Source organism: Meles meles, chromosome 4 (genome assembly GCF_922984935.1).
Source record: "Meles meles chromosome 4, mMelMel3.1 paternal haplotype, whole genome shotgun sequence".
In the NCBI taxonomy this organism is placed as follows: Eukaryota; Metazoa; Chordata; class Mammalia; order Carnivora; family Mustelidae; genus Meles; species Meles meles.
Window position 1 is genome coordinate 37,376,910 of NC_060069.1, and position 21,466 is coordinate 37,398,375.

The following is a 21,466-nucleotide window of genomic DNA, read 5'->3' on the forward strand; positions in this document are numbered from 1 at the left end:
CCTAGGGTGAGTTTGCCAAATGAAATTATATATCTGTCCTTTCTCCAACAGGGTTAATCATCTCATTTTGGTGGAGCCTTGGGGTTTTCCTGAGCGACCGGACCTTGCTGATCAAGACAGACCAATCCCAGTGTGGATCAGAGCCTTGGGAGCAGCACTGACTCCCTTTAATCCTTTAGCTGGCCTCAGGATTGCAGGACCCTTTGGTGAGTGCTTATATTTGTGTCCTAGGAAGGCAAAATGTTTACAGATTGGCAGTAGAGGAGTATATATTGATCACCATTGTTAGTCAAAATCTTAAAAAACAAGCTGACTCTTTCTTCTCCTCCTCTGGATTACTGAATTACTTCTTTTTCCTCCCCTAAAAAATATCAGCCCATGCATAAAAATAATGAAACCAGGATCATCTCAAAGAGGAGTCTTTATATTGTAAATATTACAGGTAATGGCAAAACTGAGAAGGTGGGAAATGCAGCCCTGGGGTTAGTCAACCCAGGGCATGGGGAGAAGTGCCGCATGTTGACCTGTTGGTGACATTAGAAGCCTTTGGCTAGTTGATGATACCCAGCTGGCAGATCACAGAGCCTGACATGATTGCCTGTGGGGATAACAGGTATGATCACATGATCAGATTCCCTTCTTGCCCCATAATGTCAGAGTGTTAAGAAGATAAAATCATCCTTTTCCACAGAGATTTTGGGGACTCCTGATTTGTGTTTCATGGTCACATTTTGAAGTACTAGTGTTTAGTGTCTGATTTAATTTCATTTTGACTCTCAGCTGCTCTGTTTCCATGCCAAAGCCCAGGGACTCTCCTTTCCCTCATTGTTACTAGTGATGGTGGTCTGGACCTCCACTGTCCCTCTTATAACTTGTATCAGTGAGGAGTCCTTTTAACTTCAAGTAGCTGAACACATAAATGGTTTAAACCATAGGGCCTTTCATTATTGCCTTAACAAGCAGGATGGAGGCAGGTGGTTTTAGCATTTGTTCTAGTAGCTGGCTCATTGACATTGGGGTTTCGACTTGCAACTATGATTCTCTTGACCTTTTTCCTCATGGTGTTTGATGGCTGCTATGGCAGGAAGCCCTATCCCACAAAACAGCACTCTAGCAAGAAGAAAGGAATGAATGGAAAATGGTCTTCTCTGACTCTTCTGTCCTACTGCCTCCATTTGGGTTAAGGAGAGCCATGGGACTGCACAGGGATTGGATGGGTGACCACACCACACTCCCTCAGTGCTCTGGCAGTTAGCCTTTCTTTCCCACCCCCAACCTCTCACCCTTCCCGAGTCGAGTCACTCCTCTTAGGTACTTGGTCCTCCTTCGATGGACTATTTAAGAACTTCATTTAGTCTGTGCAGTCCTGAAATATAAATGAATTGTGCTTGATTACAGTTACACGGGGAGCAATTATGGGAAGAGTAAAGTATGAAAAGAAACTAGGAGACAAGGGAGGGAGGATGCCTAGGAAGGGCCCTCTCATGCCGTGCCCTCTGTCTCCCACTACTGCTTGTGTGTAGTCAGGGTGGGACATGATTTAGAAAATCAACCATGTCATAAGAATTTTCTCTGGAGCTGTACAGTTCCTTCAGAGGCAGGAAGGAGAGCCAGGAAAGAAGTAAGACTTTGCTAGAATGATGGGCAGTGATAGCAGAAAAGGAAACTGACTAGCCCCTGGGGCCCCAGGAAGGAAAATAATGACCAGATGGAGGCTTCTACTCTTCATCCTTTTTCCTCTGGGGAAAGGATGCCCCTATCTCTCACCTCAGGAGTGGATGTCCTTAGCTGGGAGGATTGGCAATGTCCCAAGCAGAAACCCTGGATTTATTTTTGCACAGAAAGACTTGTATATTCCAGTTTGCTTCATTTAGATATTGAATGTGTTATAATTATGGGAGAAATACAAATTAATAAGTGAACTTGAGCTGCTCTACTCGTCTGCCATGTTTAATAGAATTTATTTTCTATAAAATATTTTCTATAAAAACAAGTTTTAGAAAATGAACTTGTATGTTTTGGGCTCCTGAAGCACTTCTGTAAGGCAATATGGAATACTCCTTATCTCTTATTTTAATTCTTAGGGAACTTGAGGAGAGCAGCTTCTAGGATCTGTGCTCTTTTTCTACCTGAAGTATACACTTGAATACGTGTAGAATTGTGTGCATATAACATACATTCTATAAGCAAACACAAAACGTTTCTCTATTAGTCTATCAGTTAACTATAATTTAAAATGTTTATTTCCTCTTACTTAGGTTTAAGTCTAGTGCAGCGTTTAAGGCCTGATTTCAAACGGAAGTATTCGTCAATGTTTGAAGACGACACCGTGACAGAGTACATCTACCACTGTAATGTGCAAACTCCAAGGTAAGGGTGAGGATTCTGAATTTACTGTGTCGGTGGTTTACACTTTTCTTCTTTGAAAACATGGGAGGACTCTAGAAGATTTTTTTCAGTAGTTAACTGACTAATACTTCTAATTTACTTATTTATGCATAGAGTGAGTGCCTAGTATGTAAAACACTGTAGTGGATACTGTCTTCCCCAAAAGTGCTTATGGATAAGTTAAGGAGGCTTTGGTCCTCTAGGACCAAAAGGACCTAGACCTCTAGGTCTTTTGGACCTCTAGGACCTCTAGGAGGTAGCTGGAGTTGAGAGGTAAAGAAGAATTTCAAGTAAAACAGCATTTCTAAACTGAGTATGCATACTTTACAAAAAAGGGCGACTGAAGTGCAAAAGTAGATATTTCCTGTACTGTGGATCTTCTTAGAAACTTTTGCTGTTCGAAAGGGTATTAAGTCTCCCCAAGTGCATGGGAGATGCCAGTCAGCATGGTTCCAGTTCATATGATGACCGCACCCCTCTTTTGGCAAGCACTTTTTAATGATCCTGGATCAGCATGACAAACACGGCTACGTGGGTGAAGAGTAAGTGAGACTGAAGACTGGGAGGAGGACTTTGCAGTATTTTGACAGTGATTAGCAGAGGGGAGAAAGAAGGAGGAGGAGCCTGTGAACATGGTAGCCACAGGGAGAAGGAGGGCCAAACAGAGAGAGGTGTTTCCTATTTTCTAAAATATATGACTTATGGACATCAGGTATAAGACAACAGTGGAGAAAACAGCTTGAAGATAGTGGGGACCTAGAAGGAACCTGGAAGACAAGACCCTGGAGTTGCTAGGGAGAGGGTAAGGCACAGTGTCAGCAGAGGAGAGCTCCAGTTCTCATGCTTCATGACGTACCAGAATTGCTGGGGTTGTCAAATACGTGATTCCCGAGCCCTGTTTCTAAGACTGATTCGGTGATCCTGGGCTGATTTTAATGCTTCAGATGACTCCAGTGTAGGTGGGCCATGGGCCATACTTCAGGACCTGGAAGTGGTACCTCAGCCTTTCCAAGGTGGAGGCTCAGGTACAAGGCCGAAAGGCTAGGTGAAGAGCCAGCCTCCCTCAGTTTTGGCATGGAACATGCACACCTGCTTTATTAAAGGGTCGAGGCTGTGGCAGCTGTTGGGGTGGAACGATAGCCTTAGTCTTTTTAATAAAGTAGGTTAGAGGTTCTCTGCCAAGAGTGAAGGAAGCTTGGAGAGGTTTGGGGGTCCTGAAGAGACTGACATTTTGTGGCTCACTAGGCCATTTGGTCTGGTGGGTAAGGACTTCACACGCTACTGACTTGTTCCAACAGTTTTTAGTGCTGAGCTCCAGGTACATCATCTGGTTTACTGCTTGGTCTTCATGCTTTATTCACTTACATTTCAGGATTACACGTGTCTGTGTAGTGCTGGTTTGTTGTCTTTCTTGTGGTAGAACTTGAATTCTTCATAACGGACAGTTCAGAGTTGTGCCTAGTACTGTAAGGAAACAGACGTGACAGCAAGGTGGGTCTATCCTGGGAGTTTGCAGAGTGCTGTGTGCTCTTTCACGTGGTGATCAGTCAAGTGTGGGCAAAGGAAAAAGATACAAAGGCTCAAGAAAGCAAAGTCCTGGGTGTGGGGGAGGGGGGAGTGTCACTGAATACCATGAGGGTTTCAGGGAAGCAGCAGATTTTGGTCAGGTGGCAGAAAACAGTAAAAGGGAAAGTTGAGGCCAGAACTTTTATTGGGTTCTTCAGGAAAGGTAAGGAGGGGCGTGGCAGACAGTTTAGGACTGGGTAGTTGAATAATTGCGGTGGGCTCTAGGAGATAGGGGTGGTCTCATTGCCTGGTGCCTGGCCCTGGGCTGGTTAAGGCAGAGGAAATCCCTCCTGGATGTGTGGGCAGTACAGAAGAGGCATGGCTCTGGATTGGTTAGTTGGCATATGACAGGCATGTTCCTAGTTGAATCCTTTGCTGTCTCTAAGAATGGGTTAGCTCCAGGAGGCACAGTCTCTCCCTAGGTAGAAAGGTTTTTTTTAATTTTAAATGTCTTTCTATGTAGAAAATAAAAAATGTAAGTACACATTCCACATTACTTAGTACTGGTTTTTTAACTATAATAGGTAAAAATCTGGTGCCAGGCACATGTTGAAAAGTTACCTTCTACATTTGAAACAAGTTACAGTAGGAAAAAAAAAAAAGGCATTTTAAATCTCCCCACAGGGAATTTAATGATAGGGTTGCATGTTTGATTTAGAAGAGGGTGACTTTTAATCCAGTGGAGTTCAGAGCATCAAACAAAAGCATGTATCTTCTGTGGGAGTTGTTTCTTATACTTCCTAGTATATTGTTTTCTATTCAGACTGAGGTTTTTCTTAAATGGGGGAGAAGCTAAACATGAGTGTGTTTCATGGAGGTAGGGGTGCAGTTCATACTCATCCCTCAAAGTGATACATGTGTTGTTTTTCTTTTCTCTAAGTGGTGAGACGGCATTCAAAAATATGACTATTCCTTATGGATGGGCAAAAAGGCCAATGCTCCAGCGAATCGGTAAAATGCACCCTGACATTCCAGTTTCGGTGATCTACGGTGCCCGATCCTGCATAGACGGCAATTCTGGCAACAGCATCCAGTCTTTACGACCACATTCATACGTGAAGACAATAGTAAGTGTGTGGCTTGGTTTGGGTTTTCGGTTGTAGGGGAAGCCTGCTGTGTTGTGTTTGCTTTCAGTGAGGTTTCACTTTCACCAAGCTTTTAGATCTGAGCTAGACTCCAGCCTCCATCAGGACCTGATGTCACTTGTGACGAGGGACAGGGCTTGACCCCCACACATTTTCATGTCAAGACTGGCCGTGCCTGTCCTTCGAGCCGTGGTATCTCCGAGGTGGGAGTGGGTCATGCCAGCGGCACCTGTCCCACTCCCACCTCACAAGGCAGCATGTTCTCACTTGATGCATTTTGATTTGCTGGCCCCGTCATTAGTGGTCAGTTTGGAATTTTTTTTTGCATATAAAATTTTAGTAAGGTCCAATACATTTTTCTGTTCTCAGATTGTGTATTTGATGGAAATAAATGTCTTTGTTTATGTGTTTTATTAAGTAAGTGCTTTTGCTCACTGCCCTTTGGACTCCTTTTCCTTTCTCAGGCCATTCTTGGGGCAGGGCATTATGTGTATGCAGATCAACCAGAAGACTTCAACCAGAAAGTGAAGGAGATCTGTGGCACTGTGGACTGAGAACACCGAAGAGGATGTGGGAGAGCCTGCTGACTGGTAGAGTTCCTCAGCAATACTGTGCAGTCTCCCGCGCAGAGTAAGGAATAAAACAACAGAACCAGCAGTCTTCTCAACTATACTTCGCACATATTTTCTTTATGAAGTTGCTTGCACATTTAAACCAGTTAGTGCCTTCTAGAAGAATGGTTTTCCTTTCTCCTATGCAAAATCGAAATATTCAAGAGTCTACAAATCTAATAGCTTTAATAAAAGGTTATTTGCCCCTCTGCTGTACTGAAAAATTATAATTTTTCATTTCTATCTAACTTTGCTATGACAGGTACTTTTTATATTTCAGTCTATATTACCAATTTTAAAAGGTGATTACTGGGTCTATAATTTTATATATTGTAATGGTGCACTTTATTTTCTTTGCTTCTATTTACCATGTCTAATAACTGATATAGTTAATCAGTTTTGTGTGTTTTTAATGTGAAAATTTATCACTTGTTTAGAATCTTTCACTTCATTTTTGAAATGGAGTGATGAGATACCATTTTGGCTAAAAAGATGGGATTTTGATCACTAGCATTAATTTTTCTGATTTTCCTCTGTTCTATATTTAAGCCACATTTAGCATTTTAAGTGTGGTCTATCCTGATGTATCTGCAACCACATAATTCCTTAAGATATTTTATATGTGATATAATTCTATACTTCAGGGAAATATGACGTTAGTATTTAAGTGATTTAAGTACTAAAAAGCCTTAACTAGAAGTGTGTCATTCCCCCCCACACCCAATTAATACTATTCTTTTCCATGAGCCAGGATGCAGCGTAAGGAACAGATGTCCTTCTGAGGGGATATTAAGACTGCTACCTTCCAGTAAGCCAACCATATATTGTCATTAACCTCTGACTCCTGTAGATGGGTGCTAAAACTGGATTCCATTTTTAACCACTAAAACAGAAAAACAGGTGGTGCTCTTACGTCTCATGACACCAGAAATGGGATAGTGTTTGGTTGTTGGGTTTTTGTTTTTGAGGTTTGTGTTGGTTAAATAATACACATACTTGAAGTTATATTATAAAAGCTATATAAGGTTGATCGAACTATTTGACAATAACTACCATCAGGTGTAACACTTTCTTATTTTAAAATGAAGAAAACTTCTTGGAAACTGTGAAAATTGCCATGTGATAACTGGCTGCTGAGAAGACCCTCCAAAAAAGAAAATTGAATAGGATTGTCATCAACAAGGCATCTTTGCATTATGTTGGCTAACATTGCTTGTCTAGAAGAAAGGTGGTTATGTAAATAAAAAGAGTGAACTGTTTATATGCAAATAAAGGTTTAGTGGTTTTGACTGTTGGTGTTTTAAATGGTTAATTAGGAAATCTGTAGTTAGGAAATGTAAGGTTGTATCACTGTGGATTAACCCCCAGAAACATCAACATTGTCTTCCCTACAAAGGAATAAGCAAATTATACTGAAGTACAACAGCTTCCCAGTGAACAGTCTGTCTCACTTGGCACCTTAACTAGGTTACTGCAAAAGGTAACATGAGAGCCAAGACAGGTTCATATTCCTCTACCTAACGAACAAAAGTAGCCTGTACTTTTTATTTAGTATCTTAGAGGGCTAGCTACAAGCCTTCAAGTGGCACAAATAATTTGGGTAATATTTTTGTATTTTTGACACACTCTCCAGTCTCTCTTAATTGGGTAATTGACAGTTTTCACTTGTACAGGAAAGTTTCTGCAAAGGAAACTTGGTCTCAGCCCTTGGAGGGAATTTACTAGTTCACTTGGTAAATGGAGTTTCTGACCATAGGTGTGCAAAGTGATTCAGGAAAATTGCACCCAAATGTCAAGTGGAACTTACTTTCCTACCAACTGATTTTGCTTTGTTTAAGAAATATTGTCATAACTCATTTTAAAAGTTAAATTTTCCCTTGGGTTATAGAATATGTAATTTTGTGAATATTGAGCTAGCTGAGAATGTCACAATCCTTAAATTCCTAAAAATACAGGTGCTAAATGTTTCCTTAAAAAATTCTATTACAGTATTTGATCTTTGCTAAATTGTACACACCGTACTTCAACTTTATTTTATAGAATAAATTTTACTGTGATAACTAAACAAGTCAGCTGCTGTATATGTTCTTGAGTTTTTGTATAGCCCAGTCAGTTTATACTAGTTACCATAGGACCATGGATCCAGTAGGTGTGCAGTAATGCTGGTTGGCTTTGGGAGGGGAGGCTGCTCTGCACTGCGCTGACCTCCATACAGGGGCTATTTTGGGTTCATGCTGCCTTTAGTGCGATGTCTGTTTCCTTCTAAAACGAATTTTCAAAAAAAAGTTTGCCTAGTGTAGGTTTCAGAGTAATATTTAGAAAACACTTTTGATGTGTCTCTGTTTATATAGATGTATATTATATATGTACATAATTATATATATTATACATATATATGGGGGGTGTGTGCAAGATCCCAATAATACAAGTTCTTTTCTGTATAAATTTTTGGGAAGAATAAACAATACTAGCCGGAAGAGCCCCAGAAAAGAGCTGAGAGGGTGGAGGGATAACCCTATTGGATATTATAACATTACTAAGAACAATATAAAATCCAGGAATTTAGTATATGATAACAGAAGCATGTGATCGATGGAGAAGACTTAATAGTGTTGAGACACACGTGGTTAACCATACAGAAGAAAACAAAGTTGAATCCATTTCTCACACTGCACAAGGATAAAATCTGAATGGATCAGGGACCCAGCTGTGAAAATGAGGCCTAAGTAACTGCAAGAAGATATATATTAACTCCTTTATGATCTGAGAGGAGGGACACTTTCCTATGACTGAAAATCCAGAAGCAGTAAGTGGAAAAGTTTGCATCTTTAACTGAAAGAGTTTTGGATGGCCAAAAAACCAAAGTTAAAAAGTAAATAAACTGGCAAAAATGTTTGCACTATTTGTTAAAGAAGGCATACATTGCTCTAACGTGAGGCATTTTGAAACTTTAAGAAACTGCAAGAAAAATAGGCAAAAAGATACGAACAGATAGTTTGCAGAAAATAAAATGCAAATGGCCCTTAAACACAGGAGGGTGTGCCTACTAAGGGAAGGGCAAATTTAAGCTACCAAGACACCACCATTTCTTACCTAATCAGGTGGGGAAAATCCAAGTTACACAATATGCTGTTGCTGACACAGTGGGGAATAGGCACTCTGAAAAGTATAAATTCCTGTGGATGGAATTTGTTAATAACTAGCAAAATTAAATATGAGTTTGTTCTTTATCTGGGCAGTCTCACTCCTAAGAATATATCTGAGACACACTGGCAAAAATCTGAGATGGTGTATGCCCAAAGATCTTCATTACAGCACTATAACCACTAAAGATTAGAGGCCACCTAAATCTTTACTGAGGGATTGATGGAGGAACCTGTGGTATTAACTCTGTACAATGGAATCCTACACAGCTGTGACAGGAACTGAGGACGATTGCTGTAGACTGTATTCTAGAGTACAGGAAGTGAAGAATGGGATCTGTGGTATGCTAATTATTGTGTAGGAAGGGAGGGGACAAATTAAAAAAAAATATGCATCTTTTTTGTTTTTTATTTATGTATTTATTTGACAGAGATCACAAGTAGGCAGAGAGGCAGGCAGAGAGAGAGAGGAGGAAGCAGGCTCCCCCTGAGCAGAGGGCCCGACGTGGGGCTCGATCCCAGGGCCCGACGTGGGGCTCGATCCCAGGACCCTGAGATCATGACCCGAGCCGAAGGCAGAGGCTTTAACACACTGAGCCACCCAGGTGCCCCTGTTTTTTGTTTTAATGCAATGGAAAGTATGTTATACCAAGAACTAATAAGTCACTTCCCTTTATAGTTGTGGTAGGGAGCTGGATAGTGATGGCACCTAGATCTGTATCTTGTTTTATACTTTTTACGTTTAGATCCTTTCGTTGTTTCCTATAACTGAAGGAAAAGAAAAAACCCTCTTAAAACTAAGAGTTAATATAAAAAGGTGGAAGTAAAAGCACATATAGAATTTCTTCAAGTGACTTTAAAACACAGCATTTTGTCTGCAGTTTCCTAATGAAATGTATCCTATGTTTCCTACAGACAAAAGAATCACAAAGAAATCTGAAACTGCCTTCAGTATTTTTATTTTTAACAATGATATTGGTGCTACCATTTTGAAACTGCATATTTATAGATGATAAAACATATTTATGTTAGGGAAATCACAAACCAAGAGTTTCAGCACAAAGAGATACAAGACCTAAATAAAAACTCTGCAATTGTAGCCACAGACTCTTTTTTTTTTTTTTTTTTTATTTATTTATCTGACAGAGAGAGATCACAAGTAGGCAGAGAAGCTGGCAGAGAGAGAGAGAGAGGAGGAAGCAGGCTCCCCACGGAGCAGAGAGCCCAACGCGGGGCTCGATCCCAGGACCCTGAGATCATGACCTGAGCCGAAGGCAGCGGCTTAATCCACTGAGCCACCCAGGCGCCCCTAAAACTCTGCAATTGTATATTAAAATTGTAAATACCACTAAAATATTGTGATTTATTTTTCTTTTTCTGAAAAACACATATCACATAGTTTTTTTCCACTGGAAGTTCTTAAAGCAATCACAGCCCAGTGGTTGAGGCCCAACCTAGTACCAAGACTGTCCCACTAAAGGGACAGGGAAAGGATAAGATGAGGCTGGACCATTTGTGTCTGAAAACAAGGAAGCAATGAGAGTAAGTTCATGTCACAAGGACCCAGGAGCCATCTTAAAGATGGAGCAATTTGAGCATCAGAAAGAATAGTGGAGAAGGCGCCTGGGTGCCTCAGTTGGTTAAGCAACTAACTGCCTTCAGCTCCGGTCACGATGCTGCAGTCCCAGGATCGAGTCCCGCATAGGGCTCCCAGCTCCACGGGAAGTGTGCTTCTCCCTCTGACCTCGCCTCTCTTGCTCTCTCTCACTGTCTCTCTCTCAAAAAATAAAATATCTTTGGGGCACCTGGGTGGCTCAGTGGGTTAAAGCCTCTGCCTTCGGCTCAGGTCATGATCCCAGGGTCCTGGGATCGAGCCCCACATCGGGCTCTCTGCTCCACAGGGAGCCTGCTTCCTCCTCTCTCTCTGCCTGCCTCTCTGCCTAGTTGTGATTTCTCTCTGTCAAATAAATAAAATATTAAAAAAAAATAAATAAAAAAAATAAAATATCTTTTAAAAAAAAAGGATAGTGGATTGAAATACAAAATACATAAAAATCCACAAAGTTGTAACGATAGTTGAAAAGTGTGTCACCTTTGGAGGTTACTAGGGCAACAAACCATTATTTTGAAAATGGCTCACCAGGGGTCACCTGGGTGGCTCAGGTGGCTCAGGTTGGTTAAACATCTGCCTTTAGCTCAGGTCATATCCCAGGGTCCTGGGATTGAGCCCCATGTCAGGCTCCTTGCTCAACTGGGAGCCTGCCTCTCCCTCTGTCTGCCACTCACCCTGCTTGAGCTCTCTCTTTCTGAATCGAATAAATAAAATCTTAAAAAAGAAAATGGCTAACCGAAAAAATAAAAAGCATTTATCCTGACCCCCCCCTTCTTAAGGTTTTATTTATTTATTTGACAGAGAGAGAGATCATAAGTAGACAGAGAGGCAGGCAGAGAGAGAGGGGGGAAGCAGAGCTGAGAACCCGATGTGGGGCTCGATCCCAGGACCCTGAGATCATGACCTGAGCCAAAGGCAGTGGCTTAATCCACTGAGCCACCCAGGTGTCCCTATCCTGACCTCTTTTTGTATCAGGTTAACTTGATAAGGGAAAGTTCTTCACTTGAGAATCCTAGCTAAATGCCATAGAAATGATAGGATTAAGAAATTCACTTCTAGTGAAATAGTGGATCTAGGTTGCTAAAAGTGTTAGTTGAAAAGTTGATGGAAAACATTTTGTTGAATGACTCAGACTTATAACCTGCAAACCTAGTGTTACTAAAAAAAGCAACAGCCAGAGGTTAATGCCTCCGATGTGTTGCAATATCAAGGACCCGACACCAACCGTGGTGAATTACTGGCCAAAACAAACAAAATGGAACCTGAATGTCAATCAGCCCTCCACATCGATGCTCCGTTTGTAAACACATGTGATACTGAACATGTTAAACAGCGCACCAAATACAGGAAAGTGAGAAATTTCATAGGACGAATAACCCAGTTTCTTCAGCAAACTCATGGTGTAAAATAAAGACCGTGGATGGTTGAGACTTACAGACTGGGGGAGCTTAAAGAACTTGTTTGGATCCTGATTTGAACAAAACCATTTTAGACTTTTTTTGATACAGAAAAATTTAAGACGGATTGGATATCAGGTGATATTAAAGAATTACTAATTTTATTGGGTGAAATAATGGTATGACTATGTTTTTTTTAAAACCCTATCAGAGATACACTCTAAAGTATTTATGGCTGAAATTATGACTGGGATTTAGGGATTTCTAGGAAAAAGAAGCAGGAAATAAAATGAGCAGAATATTATGTTGAACCTGAGGGACAGATACATGGAAGCTTATGTAGGGGTTTATTACTCTATTTTTATGCACACTTAAGAATTTACATAATAGGGGTGCCTGGGTGGCTCAGTCATTAAGCCTCTACGTTCAGCTGAGATCATGATCCCACAGTCCTGGGATCCACCCCCCCAACTCCCCCCCATCCCCAGCATTGGCCTCTCTGCTCAGCAGGGAGCCTGCTTCTGCCTCTCCCACTCCCCCTGTGTTGTGTTCCCATTCTCTCTGTGTCTGTCTCTATCAAATAAATAAATAAAATCTTGGGCGCCTGGGTGGCTCAGTGGGTTAAAGCTTTCTGCCTTCCGCTCGGGTCGTGATCCCAGGGTCCTGGGATCGAGCCCCACCTCGGGCTCTCTGCTCAGCAGGGAGCCTGCTTTCTCCTCTCTCTCTGCCTGCCTCTCTGCCTACTTGTGATCTCTGTCTGTCAAATAAATAAATTAATTACAATCTTTAAAAAAAGGAATTTACATAATAGGAATCTAAGGATGGAAGAGAATGGGGAGAGATTGGAGGCTGCCAGTAGAGACAACATTTTTGAAGAAAGAGCAGGCAAGTGGTAATAGTTGGAGGGGGAACCTGATGAAAACCCAGCAGAGATGGGGGGAAGATGGGCCTGCAGGAGAGAATGGTTGGGATGATGTATTAGCAAAGCTAAGGGCAAATAAGAACTCTCATATACTATTGGTAGGACTGTAAAAGCTATTACCTCTTTTTTTTTAAGATTTTATTTATTTATTTGACAGAGATTACAAGTAGACAGGGAGGCAGGCAGAGAGGGGAAGGGAAGTAGGCTCCCTGCTGAGCAGAGAGCCTGATGTGATGCGGGGCTTGATCCCAGAACCCTGGGATCATGACCGAAGCTGAAGGCAGAGGCTTTAACCCACTGAGCCACCCAGGCACCCCAAAGCTATTACCCTTTGACCAGTAATTTATATGGTAAAATTATAAATGCCACCTGATACAGCAATTTTGTTTCCAGTTTTCAATCTCACAAATACACCAGCACTGATGTGCAAAAACATCTACAAGATTTTCATTGCAACATTGTAATATTAGAAGTCTGGAGCCCCATATATGTTTAAATTCCAGGTCATCCATACACTAGAATATTATGCAGCCTTAAAAATGAGGTGGATCTCAATATTTAGGTGTATCAAATCATTTTTCCCCCTAAAGATTGCATTTATTTATTTGACAGAGAGAAACACAGTGAGAGAGGGAACACAAGCAGGAGGAGTGGGAGAGGGAGAAGCAGGCTTCCTGCTGAGCAGAAATCCCAACGTGGGGCTCAATCCCAATCATGACCTGAGCTGAAGGCAGACCTTAATGACTGAGCCACCCAGGCACTCCACATTGTTTACCTTAAACTTATTTATATACCAATAATAATAATGAATCTGAAAAAATATAAGGTAGATCTTTAAATCTATAAATGACTGGATATTTTTCAAAATAATAAAATGAAAAAATTCAAAATAGTATGTACATGAGATATACATAGATATCACACACATAAATATATTTTCACACATAAATATACACATACATATAGAATAGTGTGTCTCTGAAATCACATAAAGATATAGTTTCTTGTTCATATAAATGGACATTTTGGGGAGGATAAATATGTGCATGAGTTTGTTAGCAGTGGTTAGCTTTGAAGAAGAGTAAGTCTGTTTTATATGTTCTTGTAAATTTTGGATTCTGTGCATTCATTATGTTTTGGTAAAAATATATAAGTAGAAACAAACCTTAGTTAATACCAAATATGTAAGAAAATAACTAAAGGGGCTATCTGTGAGGATGTGCAGATCCAGGCTGGGGAAGAGGGACAGGTGTTCAGTTTGGAAGGCTGTAAGCCTCAGTAATCTAATTATCAAAAACTGAGCTATAAAGTCAGAATTGGTCTGTCTGTGTTCTAAAATAGAAACACAGAACACAGTCACAACATGAAACTGTCCTCTTCATTTGTTTAATTTTGCTTAAACTTGTTACAAGGGGCGCCTGAATTAGAATATCTCTGTATCTCTATGTCTGTTAAGCTCCACGTTTCTTTCTCTCTCTCCCCATCTCCTATGCACCCCCATATCTCTCCTATTTTTATGTTAAATTAGAAGTGATTAAAATGTATTTGTCTGTTTTCTGACTATAGCCTGGCTTTAGGATCACTTAATTAGATCAGCTCCCAGATTTAAAATTGAAAAAACATTCTCAGCAAGTAGTTTTCTAAATGAATGAGTAAGGAATTTTATTCCACTGTATAGTTTAATCTTTAAAAACAATTCTGGGGGCGCCTGAGTGGCTCAGTTGGTTAAGCATCTGCCTTTGGCTCAGGTCATGATCCTGGGGCCTGGGATCCAGCCCAGCGTTGGGGCTCCCCACTCAGTGGGCAGAGAGGCCCTGCTTCTCCCTCTGCCTGCTGCCCCGCCTCCCCTCCCATGCTCTTTCTCTCACTCACTCTCTCTCTCAAATAGATGAATGAAATTTAAAAAAAAAATTCCGTATGCTCACTTAAGGCTTTAAAGTTCCCCATGAAGTACCCACTAATTGAAAATTTAGAATAACCAATGTGTACTTTTTTCTTTGTTAAAAAGAAAGCATTCATCTTGACAGAGGGTCAAGGCTGACAGATGTGAAGGCTTGGAGTTCCAAGTCAGGTTTACCACGTCCTACGGCACTGGACACTTGAGCAGACAGGCGTGGAGGGCTAAGCGACGGGGCCCATTTTTTCCTCGTCCAGATCAGACAAGTTAGTCATAATGACCAGGTGAGGGGATCAGTGCCTTGTAAATATTACTGCTGTGTTTGTCATGTTGATTACAGGGTGTTTCTTAGTTTTTATCTGTGCATGGTTTAAATGGGAACGTACAGCAATGGAAACTATGAAATGTGGAGACCAGGATGCCAGGCACGAGTGACTGGCACGTCACCTTCCCATGCCAAGCAGCTTGCTATCTGTCTGCTGATTTGTGAAAACACCAGCAGATCTTTAACATGTATCTAGCAAGACTTGAAAAAGCTTCTTCTGGACACCTGGGTGGCTCAGGCGTTAAGCGTCTACCTTTGGCTCAGGTCATGATCCCAGGGTCCTGGGACTGAGCCCTGGATCAGGCTCCCTGCTCGGCGGGAAGCCTGCTTCTGCCTCTCCCGTCCCCTGCTTCTGTTCTCTCTCTGCCTGTGTCAAATAAATAAAATCAAAGGAAGGAAGGAAGGAAGGAAGGAAGAAAGGAGAAGAAAGAAAAGAAAAGAAAGAGCTTCTTTCCGTGAAGTGGGGTCGGGGGCTACGCAAGTGAGGGGACATGGGGAGTCAAGGACAGCAGAGGAAGAAGGCCTCTCGCTAACCCGCTGGAGACGGCGGAGGGACTCTGTGGCCCTCTTCAATAGCAAAACGTTTCCAGGGATGATCTTAAGGGTGAGGCATCTCCTCTATGCTTCCGAATGACCTCTCAGCTTCATGTGGCCAGCACCAAAGATGTAGGCAGCTGACACATCTCCTTGGCAGCCGAGGAGCTACTGCAGCCTGTTTCGGCCGAATCTGAGCATGAGGTGTGGACTCTGCCAGGGCTTAAAGAAGTGAGTCTCAAACACCGATGTCTGAGTCATCCAGGCTGCTTGTGGCAAATGGAGTTGAGGCACTAGAGCCAAGAGATTTTCATCCTGCAGGTCTGTGGGTGGCACCTGGGAATCCACATTTTCAATAGCCCTCCACCCCAACCCATCTCTTTACTACATCTGACAGAGAAATGTCAATTTTTTGTTTGGTTCATCAGGCAGTTAATTTGGTTGGACTCAAATTGCAACTGCTGTGTCTTGGTGGCAGCTGAGGTCTCTGTTCAATTATTTTATCCTTCGCTGTAGTCTGCCAGAAATCGGGGCAGAGATTATATTCAGACTTTGTGTTACCCCTGTCTGGCTCTCTCCTTTCCAGGACTCCCCGCATTTTGCAGCAGCTGTGCTTGCCCCAAACTCTGTCCTCTGGTTCTTGAAGCCAGAAGAACTCCTGGTTTTCTACCAGAGTCCTGGGCCCCTCCCTACCATATGGCTCTGTGTCATGGCCTTCTTCAAGGCTAAGAGCTGTGAAAGAGCTGTTCTCACTCCTAGTGTCAAGTCTCTTCCATTTTACATGTTGCTTTTGTTCGTTGTCCAGGACTTTCGTGTGGTATTTGCTTCACACTGTCCCGTGGACAGCTGCTGTCAGCAGGTGGGCTGGGCCCCAGGAGGGTCTTCCCCAGCTGTCCTGGAAGTAGGACTCCTGTTTTCCAGGGCTCTTTTTGTACAAGCTTGAGACTTGGCTAGGTGGAGGCTTGTTTTGCTGTAAGACACATTCATATGTTATTTCTGTACTTCCTTTACTCACCATCAGCCTGTTGTGGCCACATCTAGCAATCTGTGGATGTTTCTCTTTACTGGAAAAATGTAAATAAGAATTAGCCAAGGCAGGAAGAGTGGTGTGGTATTTTCACTGCTTTTAGAGAATGAGGCTCTACACTTAGCTGAGATGAAAACCAAATATAGTTTGCAGTCAATATCCCGTCTGGAAACCACCAGTTCTGTCTCATCGCTCTAAAGCTTTTCTTTTTTTTCCCCCTGGCCCATCTATCTTTAGCTTTAACTGGCCTCACAGGCCTTGCTTACCCTGCCCACCAATGGCTCCAGAAACTTGCAACACTTTCCCAGTACACTGTTCCTAAGGCCTCTGCCCTCTCTGGAATTTATTTCTCGTATTTATGGTTGGAGCCGTGCTGGTTCATTGTAATCTAATACCCCTAGTGCTGTAAATTTTTACTAAGCCAACAAAAGCAAAATGGTTAAAAGCTTGAGAAATGCCAAGTCCTCATAAATCAGGAAGCTTCCAGCAACTTTAGTTGGTAGAGTACTGCAATATTCTGCATTACTCAGAACCCCTATCTGATTATAGGATAAGATTAGTGAAATCTTATTCATCTGGAAATCAGCAAAGTCTTGAGGGATGAATGCTTTTCATCTTCCGCATTGCTGATGGAAACTTCACGATTCCCTAAAACTAACCCATAAAAACCTTAAAAGGTGATGCTTCTGACATATTCCCTCCATTACGTCCACTGTCCAATGGCTGATAACAAAGGAGCCTGAAAATAACCATCTGAACTAATAGGGGGTTTTATTTACTATGCTGACATTGAGGAAGCAGGGTCTGGAATCCTGACAATCACAGTCCTGTGATGTATGAGTTGGTGCTCTGACGGCTACCTCATCATTCATTAATCTTTGGCCCGTGGGGATGGGAGCCAGCCATGAAGTCAGGTGTCACACACATACCTCTCCAGATTGGAGACACTGCTGAGAACCCAGAAGATGAGGAAGAAAGCTTGAGCACTCACAACAGCCACCCCTGAGGCTTGCAAACGACGTCCCAGGTGTGGGAAGGGGCAGAGACCCTCTCTCAGCATTCAAGCTGCTGGCCGCCTCACCACAGTTTCCAGGTGCTCTTTGTAATCTGCCAGTGGCCAAACTGCATGTGAAGGCCAGGCTTTCCTGGTTCCTGGGAGACAGCCTGAGAAGCAGGGAGCAGCAAGGAAGAAGCTGATACTTATTTCATCCTTACTCCCTGCTCTGTGTATCTCAGGAACGCTTGACTTTCATCCTAAGGATAGCAGGTAGTTGTGCAGGGTGGGGAATGGGGCAAAGCACACATAGAAGGTATCTCCAAAAACCATTCCCATTACACAAAGGAGGAAAATGAAGCTCGGAGAGGGGAAGTGACTTGCCCAAGATCACATAGCTAATGAGTGGTCCGCAGGGACACTGGACTCAAAGTAGTCTCATCCCCTTTAGAGTTCTTTTCACTCCAAGTCTTTCTTCTACAAAGTTAGCCAAATATTATAAATGATAGCGTAGGGTTGGTCTGCCATGGTGTAGAGTGGACAGGATCTTTATAGAAACTACAGATGTGGTTGTCTAGCTAAGATTTGATCCAACTCTCACAAAGTTACCAGCACCTTAGCGAGGCCGAAATAACCTTTTTCAGAATGATTACAAGTTGCTCTATGATAGAAGGTGCTCAAATGCTGTCATAACAGTACAGGCCAGCTCTGTACCCAATGCCTCAGAGACTCCAGTCAAGGAAATGAGTCAGGGGTGGCCTCTTCTCCACGGGGTCATAGCCCTTTGGGAGTCTTGTTTCTTTGTGTACTTCTGCCAATTACACTGTAAGGTAAAGGCATTGTTGCAAAGAAAGGAGTTGCAGCTGGCCTGGGTGTGGGGGTGGGGTGGGGTGGGGGGCATCCGGAAAGCTGAAGCCGGCAAAGCATTTGAACCAAAGTCTTAAGAAGCTGTGTTTAAATATTACCCATCTTTCATAAGAAAAAACACTAATGGAACACTAATTGCGTGCAATGAGGTTTGCAACATTATTTAATTCTTGTAACAGCTCAGTGGGAAGTTACACTTATTTTATGGAGAGTTTACTCCTTGGAGCAGATGCTGTTGGTGAACTGCCACCAGGGACTTGCCTGGATTAGCTGCTGCTGGTGTTGGTGCTGGTGGTTCGCACTGACCTTTCTCCTGAGAGCTGCTCTTGGCCCGCGGAAGAAGCCTTACCCGGAGACATAACTTGGAGGCAAAGTCAAAGAAACCTCCTGACAAAGAGAGAAAATAGGAGAGACAGCTAATGAGAGACATGAATGTTGGATTTCCCAGACCTATCTTCCATTGAATTGACATTCCAGAGAAAGAGACTTTAAAAATTTTTTATTTTAATAGAGAATAAAAAATAGAAAATAGTCCATTTTTGACATGAATTTCCTTGAGGTGCCCCCAGGTGGTGAGAAGCAATAGTGGGGGGGGGGGGGGAATCAAATGTAGACATCACCTAGTGAAATTTCAAACTCTTAAAGTTGCCAGGGATCCTTGGCTAAGAATAAAGAGAGAATTCTACAAGTTTCCAGAGGGAGATAATACACAGTTTCAACAGTCAGACTGGCACCCAGTTGTTCACCTTCCCAGTGTGAGCTATCTACAAAGTTCTGAGGGAAAAAAACTTTGAGCCTGGAATTCTACACCCAGTTTACTATCATTAAGAGTGAAAGCAAAATAACAATACTCCTGAACATGCAAAAGCCCAGGTAATACGACGTATAATTTGTGGGGCTCAGTATAAAATGAAAATGTGGAGGCTTCGATTAAAACATATATTAAGAATTTGAGGATGGCAGCAATGGCAAAGAGTCAGGGTCATCGTGATGCAATGAAAGCAGGTCTTGATCAGCCATTGCTGGCTTTGATGATGAAAGGGAACCCAAGTTAAGGAAACCAGAGAACTTCCAGAAGCTGAGAATGGCAAAGAAATGGATTCTCACCTACTGCAGCTGGAAGAACACACCTTGATTTTTACCCAGGGAGACTCATTTTGGACTCTGGACCTCTAGAACTGTAGGATAATAAATCTGTGCTATTTTCAACCACTGACTTTGTGGTAATTTGTTGTACCAGCAATATGAAATCATGTTGCCCTCAATTAAAAAGACAGACTCTCAAATAATACAAAATCAAAACTAGGAAAAAACAAATAGTCTAAAACAATGGGGTTTAAATTCAGTTATCTGCAATTTACAAGAGAAAACAAAACCAAAACAAATTGTGAATCCTTTTTTAAAAAGATTTTGTTTATTTATTTATTTATTTATTTGAGAGCGAGAGCATGTGCAAGCATGAGTTGGGGGAGGGGAAGGGGCAGAGAGGGAGAAGCAGACTCCCCGCTGAGCAAGGAGTCCCATTTGGGACTGGGTCCCAGGACCCTGGGATTATGCCCTGAGCCCAAGGCAGACACTTAACCAACTGAGCCACCCAAGCACCCAAATTGTGAATCTTTATTCATCCATTCAAAAGTAAGTGTTGTGCATTTGTGGGAGCCAGGCAGTGAGCCGAATAAAATGAACAGAACGGATGAACTCCCTGCCCTCATTGCGCTTAAAGTTGGGGAGGGGAGCAGCTTAAAAGGCATTGATTTGTATATACGTACAGAGCTGCATTTCCTAGGAGCACCGTGATGGTGTATACAGCATGCTGAGACTGAGATTCTACAGCTGGTGTCTGGGCACATGCTGAAGAATGGAGCTTAAGTTGAGAGGAGTGGCTGCAGGAAGTGGCCTCATGTCTCAGAAAAGGATGAGGTGACCATGGAAGGTGCTGCTGGTGCTTATAGCCCCAGAAGCCTCCCCTCAGACCCATCTGCGTTTCCCTCAAGGTCACCTATCCCAGGCAGCCCCAGACAGTGACTGAGTGCAGTGGTGCTCAGAAGCCAGGTGTCCCTGCCCGATGCAGGGCTCCCTCAGTGGTCACTCCCTGGCCACTGCCAGAAACTTCCCTGGAGCTGCACTGCTGTCTGTGACCTTCTTGCCCAACTTCTTTCTTTTTCCTCTCCTTTCACACAAGTCAGCCCCACACTACCTCCTCTAGCTCTCTCCCTTCTGTAGGCATTTTCCTCAGCGAATGCCTTGCACACCGACTGCTGTGTGACAAATAACCACAAAATTAGTGGCTTAAAGCAACACACGTTTATTATCTCACAGCTTGTGGATCAGGAATCCAGGCGTGGTGTCATGGGTCCTCTGGCTCAGGATCCTTCCCAAGTCTACCATCATGGCCAGGGTGGGGCCCTCATCTGAAGGCTTGAATGGGGAAGGACCAGCTTTCCAAGCTCACATGATTACTTGGGGGAGGATTCAGTTCCACAGAGCTTGATGGCTGGAGGGCCTCTGTTCCTAAGTGGCTGGCAGCTAAGACCACCCTCATTTCTTTGCCATATGAACCTCCCCAGTGTGGTCACTCCTATCATAAAGCTTATAAGCTAAGAAGGCAATCAAATCTACCAGCAAGACGGAAGTTACATTTGTGTACTATAATCAGAGAGGCAACGTCTCATCAGCTTTGCCAGGTTCTATTGGTTAAAAGAAGTCACATATCTCATCCACACTCAGGGGAGGAGATCACACAAAGGCAACAGAGGTCACCAGGACAACTTTGAGCTTGTTTGTCACTGTATGCATTCACAATCGGGTCTGTCAGATACCGGAAACTTGGTGATACACTTGGTTTACAAAAAACGTTGCCTATTCTCCCTGAAGTTGACTGAGTAAATGTCTTACCCCAAAATATCAGCACATGGTTTCAAATGGAATCATACAGTCACTATTTGTTGAATGAATGTATCAATTTTCTGCAAATGAAAGCAGTCTTGAGAAAACAGAGTCTGGCACCATGAATAGGTTGTTTTAAATTTGCATTATAAAACTGATGTGGCAGTTTTCTGTATTAAGGTCAAAATTTCAAGCCATGCCCATAAAAAAAA

The 21,466-nt window shown here is 42.5% G+C and overlaps 1 protein-coding gene across 1 annotated transcript in view; it reads left to right on the forward strand.

Annotated features, from left to right (window-relative positions):
* The window catches only part of ABHD5 (abhydrolase domain containing 5, lysophosphatidic acid acyltransferase), a 32,778-nt gene extending 25,060 nt beyond the window's left edge, over positions 1-7,718 (forward strand). The window contains exons 4-7 of the mRNA XM_046003550.1: positions 52-206; positions 2,259-2,370; positions 4,835-5,021; positions 5,504-7,718. Coding sequence (XP_045859506.1) covers positions 52-206; positions 2,259-2,370; positions 4,835-5,021; positions 5,504-5,593 — 544 coding nt within the window. The 3' untranslated portion in view covers positions 5,594-7,718. The remainder of the gene's footprint in view (positions 1-51; positions 207-2,258; positions 2,371-4,834; positions 5,022-5,503) is intronic.
* The last annotated feature ends 13,748 nt before the right edge of the window (positions 7,719-21,466 follow it).